Below are 16,997 nucleotides of genomic sequence, written 5' to 3'. Positions count from 1 at the left end.
CTAGATATCCATTTTCTAATTAACTGAAAATATGTGTCAACCATTTACCTCACCTCAAACTTTTGTCCTAGGTTATAAAAAGAGTCATTTGGGTGAAAGGTGGGCCACAATGACCAGTTCTTCATTACTAGCTGGAGACTGATCACAGAAGATCCATTGGACTTAATTAATTTTGTAGTATTTTACCTTCATGCCAGAAAGAATACCACTACCAGATACATGACACAGGAAATATCCTTTATTATTCTGTACACTGAATTCTCCATGAAGAGGACAGCTTTTAAAATAAACACATACCAGATATAGAAATCTGCATGACATTGGAACAGTCCGTGACACAGGGCACCATTGAAAGAGTCCTTGTTTACACAGAAGTGGGTAAACAGAAGGATGAGGGCAGGAACCCCCAAAGCAACTTCACATTCACCAGAATTTTGGTGACTTGTACGATTGCAACTATAGCCAATCTACACATCCTCAGAGCTGTGGATTTTCGGACTTACGAGGGCAGGACACCTGTTACCCTCAAATTCCTTCAAACAAAAGGGTTGCATTTATATTTTAAAATACCAAGTGTTTCTGTCAACAGCTGAAGAAATATTGGAGAAAGAGAAGTACTGAATGTCCAAAACACATGATACTTCCAACATGTCTCTACTTAGTAGATTGTTACTGCTCGCTAGATCATTCAGGAAAGCCCCGCAGTAAACTGTGTGCTTCCTTCTTTGTAAATTTAACATAATAATGTTGCTATGGAGACAGGATTTTTTTTTTTTTTTTTTTTTTTACTGGGTGAGACCTTCAATTCTCTGATTCAACCCTTGCTTTTACAGACAGAGAACTCTGCAGCCCACAGAAGTGGAGCCCGTCCCCCAGGTTACCCAGTAAGATAGTCACAGACGCAGCCTGGCACAACTCTAAACGCTGTGCTGTTTCCCCCACGCCACACTCCCTCTCTGTTCTCCCATCCATGGCTTTCAAAGGATATAAACGAAACAAGCTCAGTGAACTTCTTACTAAGAAATGCCATCTTTGGTAAGCATGTGCAGTCTCACTCACATTACCAGGATCCTTTGGCAAGAGACAGGCTCCCCCCTGGGCTGGAACCCCTCTGAGAATTAAGGCAGCTTTGAGGACCTTTATTTAGCAGGATATTTGGCAAGAGTTGGCAGGTCCCCTTCTCCTCTGTCTCATTTGCATCTGGAATGAAGACCAACTCACAGGTCAACACTAAATAATTAGACATTGAAGAGATGTTAACAGGATGGTCTTAAACAGATATTTCAACACTTCGTGGAAAATAAAAATTCTTTAAAAATCTAGTAAAATAGCAAAAGTGCCCTATACAGTACACAAGAGCACCCTTATCCTGGGTAAACTCTACAATAATAATAATAATAATAAAATGTCCTCAAAGAAGAAGTCAAACATCGTTTATGATAAAGCCCATGCTCTCTTTTCATTAAATGTGGGTGAAAGGTGAACCCAGAAGGTCTGCCAACACCTCCATGAGAACGTCCACGGGTGTCCCAGGTTCCCCCACCCCCAGAGCTGCTCCCCAGGCTCGAGAGTCATTTTCCCCAGAAGGCAGCACTACTGGGTTGGTTGGTGTTGGGTCAGCTAGCACCACATTTCCAACTCGCCCTCAGACATGTGTCTGGAAGCAGAAGGGCCACATACAGACAGCAAAGAGCAAACGACAGGATTTGTCTGAAGGGGGCCCCTGGAACACAGGCTTTTCTGACTCGTATCTGCCCAGCAGACTCAGCTCTTCACATGCCACCGTTCCCTAGAGCAGGGGTCCCCAACCTCCAGGATCTAATGCCTGATGACCTGAGGTGGAGCTGAAGTAATAATAAAGAAATAAAGTGCACAATAAGTGTAATGCGCCTGAATCATCCTGAAACCATCCCCGAAAAACTGTCTTCCATGAAAGCGGTCCCTGCTGCCAAAAAGGTTGGGGACCATGGCCCTAGAGCGGCTCTTTTCATCGAAGGAGAGCAGTGAAATACTTTCTTCCCTGGCAAACAGCTAGAGGAGAATAAATGACATCTCCTTCTTCCCTCTTCCCTTCTTCCAACACATTGCTCTTTTGCTAAGAAATAAATACTCCTTGGCCACTTGACTGGATGGATTGTTCTTTACATTTCATGACAGCCCTGGGTATGGTGAACTATATTGTGCTGGGAATTTCAAAGTGCTCTCAGCTGAGAGTCAGAGCTGAGAGCTGAGGGTCCGACTGGATCCCTTAGTAGCTGAGGAACCTTGAGCAAGAATGACAGAAATGTTGGACCTTGGTTTTCTCACCTGGGAAATGGGGACAGAGAAGCCAGCCCTACAGAATCTGCTGGGTGGATGGGAGGCAACGTGAATGAAAGTGCTTTGTAAAAAAAAAAAAAAAAAAAAAAGTCATACCTGAGGAGGAATTACCCTTCAGGGGTGGATTCAGAGCCACAGGTGGGACCAGATAACCACAGGCACCGGTCACCCTGCTCTCGTTCCCACACCTGTTTATTCCACTCTGTTGGGTGCTTCCAGGCTGCACCTTTTTCAGGGTCTAAGACACCTGCTACTTGGGTTGTCTCAGAATTTTAACTGGACTTTTTTATATGAAAAGATCTAAAGTCTCCTGAGTTTCCCACTTTAAAGAATGACATAAGGAGCCCGACTCAACAGAGCTCTGACTCTGAGAGAAAAACCATTCCCCTGCCCCCAGCCAGCCCCCAGGTAACCATCTTCCACTGACTCCGCAATCAGTAGATCAGGCTCAGTGACTGCCCGCCCCCTCCCCCTACCCCGTCCCACTTTCCCTAAAGCATCTTTGGGGTGTGTGTCACCCTGTACTCCCAGTGAAAATGATGTGGCCTCCTTTTTTCCCCGAAGATTCTGCAACAGGGCCTCTCACAGTCAGAACAAGAACCCACAAATCTAGATTTCCGAGAGTATAAGAAACTGATAACCACGAAGAGAAATTCCAAGTAGATGCCACCGACTAACCAAGCTATAAATCACCTCTCTGAATGAGCCAACACTAACCAGCAAGCACCACCAGAGGGCAGCACTCATGAGTGTGTATCAGAAATCAACCTAGAAATTCTTGGCAAAAGCCAATCTGCTCCCTCAGCTCAGAATATGATGAGTGACCTCAACCTGAGTGACCGGGGAGCTGTGTCCTGGGTTCCATGCTGCCCTCAAGAAGAGAGACAAAGGGAGTTTTCAGGGCCCACTCCCCCTCACTCAAGAACCCTCGGTCTACACTGGGTGGGATTCCCACAGAACGGCTTTGAAGGTATCTGTGAACACCGCAGAGACAGCTGTCTGTCAGATGGCCTTTGGACACTGACCTGGCTCTGCGAGGACAGCAGAGGATCCTGCAGTGGAGACACACAGCTGGCCTTGCTGGCTTCCTATCCTCAGTCCCCGAGGAAGGTCCTGGGAGCCACAGGTAGCTCCTGGGCGTCATGTCCCTAACAGGGCAAGACCCGAACGTGGCCTCTATAGACTCATCTGGTTCCTATGCAGAAGCCACTTACTATGACACCCACCGCTCTGGGCCCTCTGAGCACCAGAAGCCAGAAGAATGTCCCAGAACACACATAAATCAAACCCAGGTCAACTGGAGTGAAAACCATGAAGATTTGTGCTCATGATCCCCCCAGAGCTTCTATCCACGGACTTCATAACAGCGACAAATATCCCCAAAGCTCCCTGATCAAGGTCCAGCACTGACCAGGGCAAAAAAGAGAGGTAAGATCTATGTACCACTCCCTTGCCCCCCAAACTCAGCCTGGCTGCTTGTGCGTGTTTTGGTTTTACAGTGTCTGACCCAAAAAGCAACATCCTGTCTGATTTTGTGGACTGGAGATTTCTTCTGTGGCCCAAAGTACCAGCCAGCACAGTAGGGAGTTCTGCCCGTAACACAGACCTCAGCCCCAGCTGGCTCCCATAACTGGGGGAGACTTCCTCGAAACTAACAGAGGTTCAACAGAAGTCATTTTTCCTGTTCCCGCCTCTCCTCTTCTCCCACGAGGCTTAGCAATCCAAAAGCCCACAGCCCTTGGGCCAGGTGAACAGAAGGTGAAAGAAAACCAGGTCACTAAATCAGTGGTAACTTGGAAAAGAGGAAGAAGAGGGGTCGGAGAGGAATCCCAAGACAGTGTCCAGGGTGGCCTTTGGCCTGAACGCTGGCGCTGCAGGTTCCTCCTCGGGACCAGGTTCAGATGGCCAGCCAGTGTTGCAACTGCAGAGAGAGACAGCAAGGCCAGGGTCAGGGTGGGCAGGGACCGAGGGACGAGGGCTGCTGTTCACAGCAGGACACACAGACAGGGCGGAAAGCACAGCCGCTCCCTTCAAAGACCTGGAGAACACCTGGGAGGGTTCCCTAACTGTCACATGGGGACTGCCCTGGTGGTCTGTCCGCTGGCTAAGAATCCACCAGCCAATGCAGGGGACATGGGTTCAATCCCTAGTCCGGGAAGATTCCACATGCTGCAGGGCAACTATGCCCATGCGCCACAGCTACCGAGATCTAGAGCCCACATGCTGCCACTGAAGCCCGTGCTCTGCAACAAGAAAAGCCGCTGCAGTGAGAAACCCAAGCGCCCCAGCCAGAGAGCAGCCCCCGCCTGCCGCAATGAGAGAAAGCCCGCACAGCAATGAAGACCAAGCACAGCCAAAAATAAATACAATAAAACAGAGAAAAATCAAATTTTCACTGAGACCCAGAAAGGGCAAAGGACACTTTGCAAAGTCACACAGTCAATCTGAAGCAGGGGAATCACAGGGAAACTCCCCAACCCCCACCCCCACATTTTGAAAGGGAAAACAGTAGGGCTTAGATCACCAAGTTACTGATGTACTTGCAGAGCTTCCTTCAAGATAAGCAAGCCTCAACCTAATCTGGGGATACTCCACGGTCACAACTCAAAGAGGGAGAACAGAGTTGAGGAAATTGGGGCATCCGGTACCTCAGGACCAAGGAGCAGAGGGGCAGGCGGAAGCTGGTAGTGGGCAGAAGACAGGCCCCTTTTCCTCCAATCCTAATATCATACCCCGAGGCGCTCTGGGGTTTCTGGTGTGTATGGTGTGTGGTCCTGCCTTAGCACAGCAGGGAGCAGTGGGTCCCCACCCCTCAGCCCCCGCCAGAACGGTCCAAGCTGCACCTACTTGGAACTGCCTGATGTCCCTCTGGGCCACCAGGTGATGCTCGCTCTCTGGAGTTATGCCATAGGCCAGTCTCTGTGAGGATGGAGAAGTGGAGGAGGCCTCAGCTTGGCCCAGGGACACCCTTCCAGCAGCCCAGAGCACACCCCACATCAGGGCCACCTGCTGCTTGTCCCTACAGGCCCACATGGACAGCAGGAGAGGTTTGTACAAGACGCTCTCCACCCTGCTTTATGGAGCTGGTCAGTTCACTCTGAGATATGCATTCGGTGAACGCTTACTGAGCCAGTGACTGCTGTCACACACTGGCCTTGGCCCTGGGGGTCCAGGGCTGAAGGACACCCACACGCTCTGCTTCGGGGGAGCTTACAGCTCACAGAAGGGGCTGACACTGAACAAACACACACACAGGCACTTTTACAACCACGACCAGAGGCAGTACTGCAGACAAGCTCAGAGCACAGAGAGAAAACAGTGACAGAACCTCAGTCCTGCCTGGGGACCTGGGCCACCTTCTTAGGGGGCTAGACACAGGGTGGACTCAGGGAATGGGTCTGGAATCAATATCTGATCACTAGGTGGGGGGACCTCAAAGTGTGAAGAATAAAAGTACTCAAAGTAGGTCCTGGTTCCACGTCCAGGATGAGCTCACTGAACACGGTCCTCCCAGGGGCCCAGAAGTTCCAGGACCGTAGGATTTCATGAACAGGAGACATGTCTCAAGGGGGTGGGGGTGGACACAGCCCTGCCTGGGACCCTCTTCCCGAAGTTCCTGTACGGCTCGCTCTTTTAGGTCCTCCTGTGTGTATCTGTCCTTTCATGAGAACGTGAGTCCAGGGGAGTGTGTCTAGTGCTGAGAATACGGTCTGCCCTGTGCAGATTCTCAGTAAGTATGAGTAAAGACCGTGGGTAAAGAAGGAATAAAATCAGAAGGACATGAGGAAAAGACTGTCACCATTATTTATAAAGAAAGGGCATTTAACCGAAGAATAAGGCAGACATAATTTCAGTTAAAATTCTTTGGTTCCCAAATACCTGATTATATGTATCTGCAATGCACACAGCTCAAAGAAGAAATGTCCTTTGGAAATCTCTGGTTTAGGCTGATCAGGTATCAGGTTCAGGAAAAAGGCAGATGAAATCCAAAATACAAGGTCATAGTGAATACAGATAGGGAGAGTGGGAGACATCTAGGGTTATGACAGACCTTAGGAGATGGGACTCAGGAGTGGGCATAGTTAATGCAGACTAATTCCTCCCTAAGGGACTGGAGGGCTGAGCTCATCACGGTGACAATGGTGGGAGCAGCGTGTGAGCACGCACGTATGACAGACGACATAACTGCAGGCATCTCGCACTGGCAACCTACGGTGTGCCAGGCCCCGGGCTAAGCATTCCCTTTCTCCGCTCAAGGCCCACCTGATTATCCCAGGGTATAAAAGTGGAACCTGAGGCTTAGGGGTAAATAACACGGCCAACATGGTGGGTCCGTCTGACTCTAGAGTCTGTGTCCTGTCTGTCTCTCTTTTTTAAAGATTTATTTTATTGAAGTATAGTTGATTTACAATGCTATGCAAGTTTCTGCTATACACCAAAGTGACTCAACTATGTGTATTCTTTTTTTCGTGGTGTGTGTTTTTTTAAAATTTTTACAATGTTGTGTTGGGCCATACAACCATGTGAATCAACCACAATCACACATACATCGCCCCCCTTTCCTTCCTGTCTGTCTCTCACCCCAGCAGGAATGAGTTGGGATGTGCCTTCTCCTGCTCTCCCCACCCTCCCGGCTGTCCCCCACCCTGCCCGGCTGTCCCCCACTCTGCCCTGGGCTGGTTCAGAGCTCACCTCTCGAATGGAGCCCCGGGTGCTGAAGAACTTGTAGACGATGTAGGCGGGCACCAGAACCATGGAGGAGCCCGCGATGCCCCATCCGACCCAGTTGGCCCAGAGTGGGAAGATGTAGTCATCGTAAGTGAGTGGCTTGAAATTGATGATACTCACAATCACCACAAACTGGGGGAGGAAAGGATACAAGGATGAAGGAGAAGAGAGACAAGGAGAGAGAGGGGAGGAGGTGGGGGGGAGGGAGAGAGGCAGAGAGGGACCAGAGAGAAGTGAGGACCAATGCATGAGACGGATGCAGGGGATGGAGGGAAAGAGAGAAAGGATTCAAGGAAGGATGGATAATGAAAAGGAGACAAAGAAACAGGAGCAATACGAATGGAAGACTAGAAAGGTGACCCTGGAGCTGGGCTGAGGGGTGGCACACACAGCCCCCACCCCAGACCTGGCTCCAGGCTGGACACCCTGCTCACACGGAAGCCTCCTTGGAATCAACAGGGCAGGCGGAGCCTCCTGAGCAGGTCTCTGCATCCCAACCTCCTCCCCTTAGAAGCAAAGATCCCCACCTCCACCCTCACCCCAGGATGCTCCCACCACACACCACGCACCAGGAGGAAGGCAGGGCTGACAAACTTCCAGCAGAGTCTCCAGTACAGGCCGGGCTTGAACCCCATCATCTGCTGGATGTCGTTGCTGAACCTGTCCACTCCTGCGCACACACAGGCAGGCCTGTCACCGAGGCCCCTGCAGAGCCCGGGGCCACCCACTCCCCTCTGCTGCCTCCCTGGAGGGGCTGCCCCCAGGTGGAGAGCAGAAAGCGGGGGCAAGCAGGGGCACCCTGGCTTATAGCAGACCTGGGGATGGGCACTTGGCTGGTTCAGAACAGGTGAGAACACACTCAAGGGTAGCGTCCCCTTGTGTGAGTAACCCCAATTCACTTTTTAGAAGGAAAACCAGGGCCTGGGGAGGGGACACTTGTCCCTGTTACACAGCCAGGGTGGCCTGATCCCAAAGCCCAGCTCTTTCCTCTTGCTTCCTGAATCTTAAAACAGTGATGACTGTGGGTACAGAGGCTTCCCCCACTTTAATCTGGTAGAAGGGACCAGACTCTTTCTGGTGAGCAGAAAAGAGTGAGAACAGGATAAACACGTTAATTGTGACACACTGGGGACTTTCCCTGTGGCGCTAGAGGTAAAGAACCCGCCTGCCGGTGCAGGAGACATGAGACGCAGGTTCAATCCTTCATTCAGAAAGATCCCCTGAAGGAGGGCATGACAACCCACTCTAGTATTCTTGCCTGGAGAATCCCACAGGCAGCGGAGCCTGGTGGGCTAAAGTCTGCTAAACTTGGTAGAAAGTGAAATGTGCTGTCATTCGCTTTTTTCCCCGCGCATGTGTGCTACGTCACTTCAGTCGTGTCCGACTCTGTGAGACCCCATAAACGGCAGCCCACCAGGCTCCCCCGTCCCTGGGATTCTCCAGGCAAGAACACTGGAGTGGGTTGCCATTTCCTTCTCCAATGCATGAAAGTGAAAAGTGAAAGTGAAGTCGCTCAGTGTCCAACCCTCAGCGATCCCATGGACTTCAGCCTACCAGGCTCCTCTGTCCATGGGATTTTCCAGGCAGGAGTACTGGAGTGTGGTGCCATTGCCTTCTCCGGGGCTAAAGTCTACAGGGTTGCAAAGAGTCGGACACGACTGAAGCGACTTAGCACACATGCGCGGGGGAAAAAGCGAATGACAGCACGTTTCACTTTCTACCAAGTTCTCCCCGTTCAGCTCCAGAATAAGGTTGCCAGAGAAAATACAGGACACTCAGTTGCATTTGATTTTCAGAGACAACAATATTAAATTTTAGTTTAAGAAATTTCATGCAGTATTTGGGGTATACAATAAAAAAAAACATTACCCATTATCTTAAATTCAAGTTTAACAAGGCATCTTGTATCCTGGATTGACTAAATCTGGCAGCCCTACTCTAGAATGAATGGCATGGCTCAGGGAGCAGCAGTTTCCTCCGAATTCCTCTCTTAACAGCTGACACTGATGCCTCTGGGGCCTTTGCCACCTCTTGTTAAAGGGAGTTCATGCAAAGATGAGTTGAGAGCTAAGACCAATATAAGCCACTTATACAACTCTGAGATCAGCCAGTGACAGCCCTGGAGATGAAAATCCCCTTTTCCTGACCAGGTGAGAAAGGTCTCCAGAAGCCCAGGGGGCCGAGGCTTTTCCACACACACTCAGGGCCCAGCACCTACCATAAAACCAGGAGACGCCGATGGCTTCCATGAGCACAGCAAAAAGAATGGAGGTCCCCGCCGCAAACGTGTCCAACAGGGTCAGCACATATATTCCACCCTGGGGCATGGACAGAGAGAGCCTGAGGCCTTCATGGCTAGAAATAGCGATCAACTGTTACATCCATCAAATTGAGCTCTCCCCTGTCCAGCTCACTTGGAACTCACCCCTACCCCATACTCAAGTAATGAGGTTTAGGGTGCTACTGTGTTGCTGCTACATATTCTAACAAAGACCTTCTGGGGTCACTGAGTCTGGGGGTGGGGACTTCAGCCAGTAAATAGCAAGCTGGGAGACTTCCAGGATTCAATCCCTGGTCAGGGAACTAAATCCTGCATGACACAACAGAAAGATCTCACATGCCTCAGAAGATCGAAGATCCTACGTGCCACAGCGAAGACACAGTACAGCCAAATAAATAAATAAATCATTAGTATTAAGGAAAAAAAGCAAGATGGATTTTATCAATGAAAAAAATGTTGCCTTCCATGAAAGTAACAAAGGATGCTGCAGCCATCAAGCCATCACATTACAGCTGCTCTGAAGGTGAGCCCTGAGGGAATTCAGGATAGAAACAGGATGCCTGCCATATAGCAACCAACTGCTGCAGTCACCCACTGCGGGGGCACTCAGCTTGAAGAAGTGTGGATACTGGCCCCCAGACAGCAGAGGTGTATATCAAAGGAATGATTTCAATGAGCCCAGACTCTTGCATCTTCCTATAGACAGAAAAGCCCTAAACTCCTTAATTTGAGATGTTTGGTTTTCTTTAATTAACGGTAATCTTTTGATGTTCCAACTTCCTTGTTCTTTGTTGCAAAAACTCATATATTCTTGAGGCAGGAGATAGATGGGCTCCAGCTTTGACATTTACTACTGGCCCCCTGTTCACACTTACTGGAGTGATAAAAAGACAGACTCCAGGCCAGACACTCACTACCAGCCCTGTGTTTACATTTCCTGAAGCAAGAGACTAATGGGCTCTGGGCTACATGTTTAGGACCAAAGGCCTGCCTACATTTTGAGATCCGCATTTCGATATGACAATAGGAATACGGTGGTTAACTGGGCATTGGGTATTTTATTGGCATGAACAGTGAAGGGCTGCTGCTGCTAAGTTGCTTCAGTCATGTCCGACTGTACGACCCCAGAGACGGCAGCCCACCAGGCTCCCCTGCTCCTGGGATTCTCCAGGCAAGAACACTGGAGTGGGTTGCCATTTCCTTCTCCAATGCGTGAAAGTGAAGTCGCTCAGTCGTGTCCCACTCTTCGCGACCCCATGGACTGCAGCCTACCAGGCTCCTCCGTCCATGGGATTTTCCAGGCAAGAGTACTGGAGTGGGGTGCCATTGCCTTCTCCGAGAGAGGGGCTAAACTCTGTTAAGAGAGCAAGAGGTCATACGTTTTCCATCCTTGGGCCAGGGAGACACTGCTACTGCTGCTGCTAAGTCGCTTCAGTCGTGTCTGACTCTGTGTGACCCCATAGACGGCAGCCCACCAGGCTCCCTCATCCCTGGGATTCTCCAGGTAACAACACTGGAGTGGGTTGCCATTTCCTTCTCCAATGCATGAAAGTGAAAAGTGAAAGTGAAGTCACTCAGTCGTGTCTGACCCTCAGCAACCCCATGGACTGAAGCCTTCCAGGCTCCTCCGTCCATGAGATTTTCCAGGCAGGAGTACTGGAGTGGGGTGCCATTGCCTTCTCCGAGGGACACTACACATGTGCAAAAGGCTTCTTGGGGTCAAAAATGCAGGGAATGCCAGGCCATAATAATGCCAGACCCCCTCCATATGCCTCTGCGACGAAATCCATCTTGACTCAGAAATGTGTGCACACCCAGGAAAGGGTCCTGACTGGCCAAGAAGAAGATAAAGACCTGGAAGAGTTCCCCTTTAACAAGGATTTAAACTTTCCAAAGGCTTGACTCTAACAACTCTGAGTTCACTCATGCATCTTCCCATATGCACTCTGCTTTTCTAATATATACTTTACTTTCCTCTATACATTCCGTCTCCTTGTCTGATTTTTCCTTACAAGGCAGCCAAGGACTAGGGACGGAGATTCTAGTCACCGGCCCCTGTGGTCTAATGGTTAGGATTCCTTCTTTCCACCCAGGCAACCAGGGTTTGTTTCTAGTCAGGGAACTAAGGTCTTGTTTCCAGCCACTGCTTATTGCAAGCTACTGCTTACTGATGCATGCATCCAAAATCATCCTGGCTCCTCCCTGACCTCGTCGGAACAGCCCCTCAGAGCGATCTGAGATGCTGTGCCAAGCTTAGGGCTTCCTTAGTGTTCAGATGGTAAAGAATCTGCCTGCAGAGCAGGAGACCCTGGTTAGATCACTGGGTCATTGAAGATCCCCTGGAGAAAGGAATGGCTACCTGCTTCAGTATTTTTGCCTGGAGAATTCCAAGGAAAGAGAAGCCTGGCAGGCAACAGTCCACGGAGTCGCAAAGAATCAGACACAACTGAGCAACTAACACTTTCAGGCTAAGTCCTCAGTTTGGTTCACCAAATAAAACCGATTTCTCAACTTTCAGGTTGTGTACTTTTTTTCAGTTGACAGTTTAAAATGGCCCTTTGCTGCTCCCCACCCCCAAACCAATAAACAGGTTTGCCTGGATGTCCTCAGGCTTAGAGGGGATAGACAACAATAGGATATAATCCTAGAGGACTGGACCACAGAGTTCAGGATACCAGGTACTGCCACGGTCCCCCTAGTCCTACCTTCTGTTTCAAGTCTGGGAATATCTGGCTGGATTGAAATGCAGCCTCACAAGCCCCAGGTGACCCAGAGGTAAGCCCCCCTCACCTTGGTTATACAAAACAGAGCCAGAAGGAAGGTTCCAAAGGAGACAGCAAACGTGAAGAGTTTCCGGTGTCGCTTCAGAACCTGGAAGTCATCAGCCAGGCCCGTGATGACCGCCTCCATGCCTCCCATCTGGAGGGGACGGGGCAGGGTGGGATGCAGAGGTGAATGAAAATTGTGGCCCGCCATATCAGCAAACAAAGGATGCTCCAGCCATCAGCTCCCAACCAAAGGTACACCCTGAGGGGACTCAGGATGGGAAAAAAACAGGATACTGGCCCTAGATGGCTAAGATACATAATAAATGATTTCAGTGAGCCCAGACTCTTGCATCTTTCCCTTAAAGAAAAGCATTAAATTTGTTAACTTGAGATGTTTGGTTTTCTTCAGTTAACACTGACCACCTGGTTTTTGTTGCAAAACTCCTATATATGCTAGCTCCTCCCTTACCTCTTCAGAGCAGCCTCAGAGCAATCTGATAGGCTGCTGCCCAGGCTTGAAAATTTGCCAAATAGACCATAGGAAATTTGCCAAATAGACCATAATTATCAACTTTAAGGCTGTGTAAATTTTTTCAGTCCCTGGGGTCCAGGGAGTCCAGTCTCAGGTACCCAGCTCCCTCGGACCTCCTAGCAGCCCTGGACTCACGCACCCCAAGAGATTTCTAGAGAAACTGGCAGGTTCAGCTTTCTCCCTATCCTCTCACCCTACTTCTGCCCTGTTGTCAACCAAGCTCAGAACTCAGAAACCGTGTGAGAGGGGGCCAAGAGTTAACTCCTATCTCCCCCTATCAACAGGGTCTTGACTCCTGTCCACTCACTCAGCCTGAGTGGATGCTGATGAAATACCACGGGAAGAATGGTTGGTGAGAGAACAGAAGTTATGAAACTCTGAATTCAGTTTCCCCGTCTGTAAAAGGAGAATACTGGGCTGGCTTATCCCAGGTCCCTTCTAATATAAATTTCCACAGTGCCAAGGGGTTTCTCCTAGTTTCTGGCAGGTGGCTCAGTGATAAAAAGAAAACCTGCCTGCAAAGGCTGGAGATACAAGAGATGCCAGTTCGATCCCTGGGTGGGGAAGATCCCCACCCAGGAGGGCACAGCAACCCACTCCAGTATTCTTGCCTGGAGAATTCCGTGGACAGAGAAGGCTGGAGGGCTACAGTCCATGGAGTTGCAGAGAGTTAGACACAAGTGAGCACACACACCATCAGCGTTGACTTTCTGAGTACTGATTTCTTTGTTTGCATTTAAATAGGGCCTTATGGAAACAACTACTGATTAGGGATTTGAATGGGGGAAAACTTGAGACTTAGTGTGTGTGTATTTGGGGAGGGAGGGTCAGAGTCTAGTGGTGTCTGTGGGCAGAGGTAATCTGAACAAGGTCACTCACCGAGCTGTCAATTCCCAGAGCCAGGAGCATGATGAAGAACACAATGGCCCAGAATGTGGATCCCGAGAGGGTAGAAATGGCTTCTGGGTACAGGATGAAGACTAGGCCAGCTCCTGGAAGAAACATCAAGGACCTCATCAATGGCTGGGGCTGTGGGTCTGAGCTGCAGATGACAGGGGAGCATTTTGAGTCCCAATAAGCCCTAGTCCAGCCCCATCATATTTGGTCAGTCATGTGTGGATAGAGCAAACCAAAGTTCTAAAGATGATGGACAGGGACTTCTCTGGTGGTCCAGTGGTTAAGATGCTACACTTCCAACGAAAGGGCTGTGAGTTCGATACCTGGTCGGGGAACTAAGAACTTATATGCCATGTGGTGAGGCCAAGAAAGTAAATAAATAAATATGACTGATGAAGCCAGATCCAAAATAAGGCTGGAAAGAAGGTGGGGTCATCTTAACACAGCTCTTGAATGCATAGGTGGGAAGCTGAGAGGCGCTTGGGAGCCATGGAAAATTTGTTGAAGAAGAAAGCTAGTGACTTGATTTCCCAAGAGTTTGATATCAGTTTCATATCACCAGAATTCCAAGGGTTCGATCCCTGGGTTAGAAAGATCCTCTGGAGAAGGAAATGGCAATCCACTTCAATATTCTTGCCTGGAGAATTCCTTGGACAATGGAGCCTGGTGGGCTACAGTCCGTGAGGTCCCAAAGAGTCAGACACGATTGAATGACTAAGCAGGTACACATGTGCCAAGGAGGTTGACCTTAAACAGCCAAGCCCGAGAGCCGTACCTCTCCTGGACAGCTACGGGTCTCAAACCCCACCTCCTACACCTCGTGAGGGATCCTCTTACTCTCAAAACTTTGTGAGTTTTCAGAGTTCATCAGAGGCAGCCCCTGCCCAGGTCTCAGCCTATCTGTGGCCATAAAAATGCGAGAAGGAATAAAGAAAGAATATGAGAAGCTGTGGGGAAGCATAGGCTCTACTATAGGACTGGTCAGGGTTCAGTTGCTAGCATCATGCCTCACTAGCTGGGTGACCTGGAACAACTTTAATAGACTGAATTTCAGCTTTCTAATCTTTAAAATGGGTCTATTAAGACTTGCCTGGCAGCACTGCCAGAACTAAGCCAAGATATATCAAGTGCTTAGCCCAGGGGCTGGTACAGAGTAGGTGCTCCAAAAACCTATCTGGCCTGGCCTGATTCAGAAGATTCTGCCTGGAATTTCTTCTGATGGCCTCAAAGAAAGTCCATCCAGCAGCAGCAGGGAAGGCCCCACGTCCAGCTCCCCTTGGTCCTGCAGCCACAGGAGAACTGCACAGCTGAGAAGAAGGTGAGTTTCTCAGCCCCTTCCTTCTCAGTGGGCAGGACTACCCACCCACCTTCAGTGGCAACATCCTCAATGTTGACCTTGTGTTCATGGGCCATGTAACCAAGGATGGAGAAGATGGCGAACCCGGAGATGAAGCTGGTGACACAGTTGATGGTGCTGGTCAGCAGGGCATCCCTGGGGAAAAGCAGCACTGTTAATTCAAGTTGTCTGACTCTCCACAACCCTCTCATGGGCCATCTATGGAATCCACGGCTTTGAATGCCATCCCCCTCTTCAGTTTGCTGATGCCATCCAGACCCCAGTGCCCCACCATCCCTGGGTCAGAGCCTGTGGATGTAGGAAATAGGTCAACAACTGCTGGATAAAACACTCTGATACCAGAAACTGCTATCAAACTCTTGTTGGGAGACTGAATCACCAGTCTCCTTCTTCAACAAACTTTCCGTGGCTCCCCAGTGCCTCTCAACTTCTCACCCAGGCATTCAAGAGCTTTGCTAAAATGACCTCACCTTCTTCCCAGCCTTCTTTCATGAGACTCTCTAACACGCACTCTCTGAGCAAGCCAGTGAATCTGCTGGTTCACAAACATACCACCTCTCTGGCTCTGCTCATGCTGTTTGTGATCCACCCACTCCATGTCTGCCTATCCCAACCCTAACTCTCTACCAAGGCTCACCTCAAGTGCACCCTCTATGCTCTCAATGATCCTCTATCAGAGGGCTGATTGCCCCATTTCCTTAGCCTCCCCACAGCCTGTCCCACTGGCATGCATTCATCCTACTCTGCCTTGTACCAGGGATTCTGTCTTAAGCCTTTGACAGAGAGTGATGAAGCAGCCCCATCTGTGCCCCTGTCTGAAGCCTTCACAGCACTGGGCCAGCAGGAGGCAGCATTAAATGCTTACAGAGCCAGCTGATCTAGAGCACCGTCTTCTGACTCTCCTACCCTGAGCAGGCTTCTTATTCTTCCCTGTGGTCTTAAGTTCTGACCCTGCCAGGGCCCTCACCCCTCAAGCAACCAGCCTGGATACTCCGCCCTTGTCTGCCCCCCATGCGTCAGACGGACAGGGGGCAGTGCTGGTTGCTCTGAAAGCCACAGTGTCCCTCTGTCACAGCTCTGCACTCCCATGATTTCCCAGGGTTAGTGGCCTCAACTATCCCAGTTCCTCAGCTTGCACTGCTTAAGTGTCCTGAAGTGACATATGTTCACCAGGACCCCCATAGGCCATGTCAGAGTTCATAGAACATCCAGGATGGTCTTTACTCTGCCTCATCTCACAGGGAACTAAACCCAAGAAGAAAATCTGACTTGTTCCAGACGAGAACCCTCTTTTCTACCCCTGTGAGGGTCCCTAGGATTTAGAGCTTTCTGGAATCCCAGGAAGGATCTTACCTGTAGCAGTTATTGTCAAATTTGTTGTAACTAGCAAATGCAATCAAGACTCCAAATCCAGCCCCCAAGGAAAAGAATATCTGAGTTGCAGCATCAATCCACACCTGAAATGGGCAGATAAAGGCCATCACCCTCTGCTCCCAGAGAACTGGACTACCTCACTGCTCCAGACCGGCTGAGAAGCCCCAGGGATGCTCTTAGACTCAGGAAATGAGATCTAGCCAGAGATAGGCAGTCACACAACTCCTGTTGCCCAGCAGCCTGTACAAAATCACTGTGGAGAGAGGCTGGGGTCTCTCTGGCATCATCCAGCCTTGGGTGGTCATGAGTAAGCTCACCCTGGAGGAACTCACTGGCTCAATTTGATATTTTGATTTTCAAAGAAAGTTAAAAACGGAAAGTTAATAAACTAAATGTGGCTTTAAAGTGGATGTGGCAAGGGCAAAGGGTTTAGACTATCTCAGGTGTTATGGAGACAACAGCTTCAGGAAGGAGTTACGATTCCTAGTAGCTTCTACCAACCCACAGAGAGTGGGGACTCCTTGGTGGCCAATGGGGCTTACTTCCCTCATCTGATGGATGATGAAATTACATGGCTAGAAGCCTGGAGATCTGAGCTCCTCCAATTGCTCAGCCTCATCGTCTAGCCCTGGTCAATTTCACTATCTATATCTCAGTTTCCTCATCTGTACAATGGGTATAATTTTACCTAGCTCGCCAGGACAAAGCCACAATCAGAGCTATGAGACTTCTGTCATCTCC

The 16,997-nt window shown here is 49.7% G+C and overlaps 1 protein-coding gene across 5 annotated transcripts in view; it reads right to left on the bottom strand.

Moving 5' to 3' along the window:
- Window positions 1-216: 216 nt before the first annotated feature.
- Window positions 217-16,997, bottom strand: part of SLC6A2 (solute carrier family 6 member 2) — a 62,272-nt gene continuing 45,491 nt past the window's right edge. For 2 of the 5 annotated variants that reach the window (XM_086350706.1, XM_086350705.1), the window contains exons 7-15: window positions 16,236-16,339; window positions 14,893-15,017; window positions 13,508-13,620; window positions 12,119-12,247; window positions 9,266-9,365; window positions 7,617-7,717; window positions 7,012-7,179; window positions 5,167-5,238; window positions 217-1,200 (exon numbers count right to left, since the gene is read on the bottom strand). In XM_086350706.1, coding sequence (XP_086206832.1) covers window positions 1,144-1,200; window positions 5,167-5,238; window positions 7,012-7,179; window positions 7,617-7,717; window positions 9,266-9,365; window positions 12,119-12,247; window positions 13,508-13,620; window positions 14,893-15,017; window positions 16,236-16,339 — 969 coding nt within the window. In that variant the 3' untranslated portion in view covers window positions 217-1,143. Of the gene's footprint in view, window positions 1,201-3,846; window positions 4,241-5,166; window positions 5,239-7,011; window positions 7,180-7,616; window positions 7,718-9,265; window positions 9,366-12,118; window positions 12,248-13,507; window positions 13,621-14,892; window positions 15,018-16,235; window positions 16,340-16,997 lie in introns of those variants that run through there. The other 3 variants (XM_086350704.1, XM_086350707.1, XM_086350709.1) reach the window with 3 other exon arrangements.

This window comes from Bos grunniens, chromosome 18 (assembly GCF_055505025.1).
Source record: "Bos grunniens cultivar Pamir isolate PY7600 chromosome 18, Bosgru_T2T1.0, whole genome shotgun sequence".
Lineage (NCBI taxonomy): Eukaryota > Metazoa > Chordata > Mammalia > Artiodactyla > Bovidae > Bos > Bos grunniens.
The sequence above is the reverse complement of the archived record's forward strand: the minus strand, read 5'-3'. Positions and strand labels throughout refer to the sequence as shown.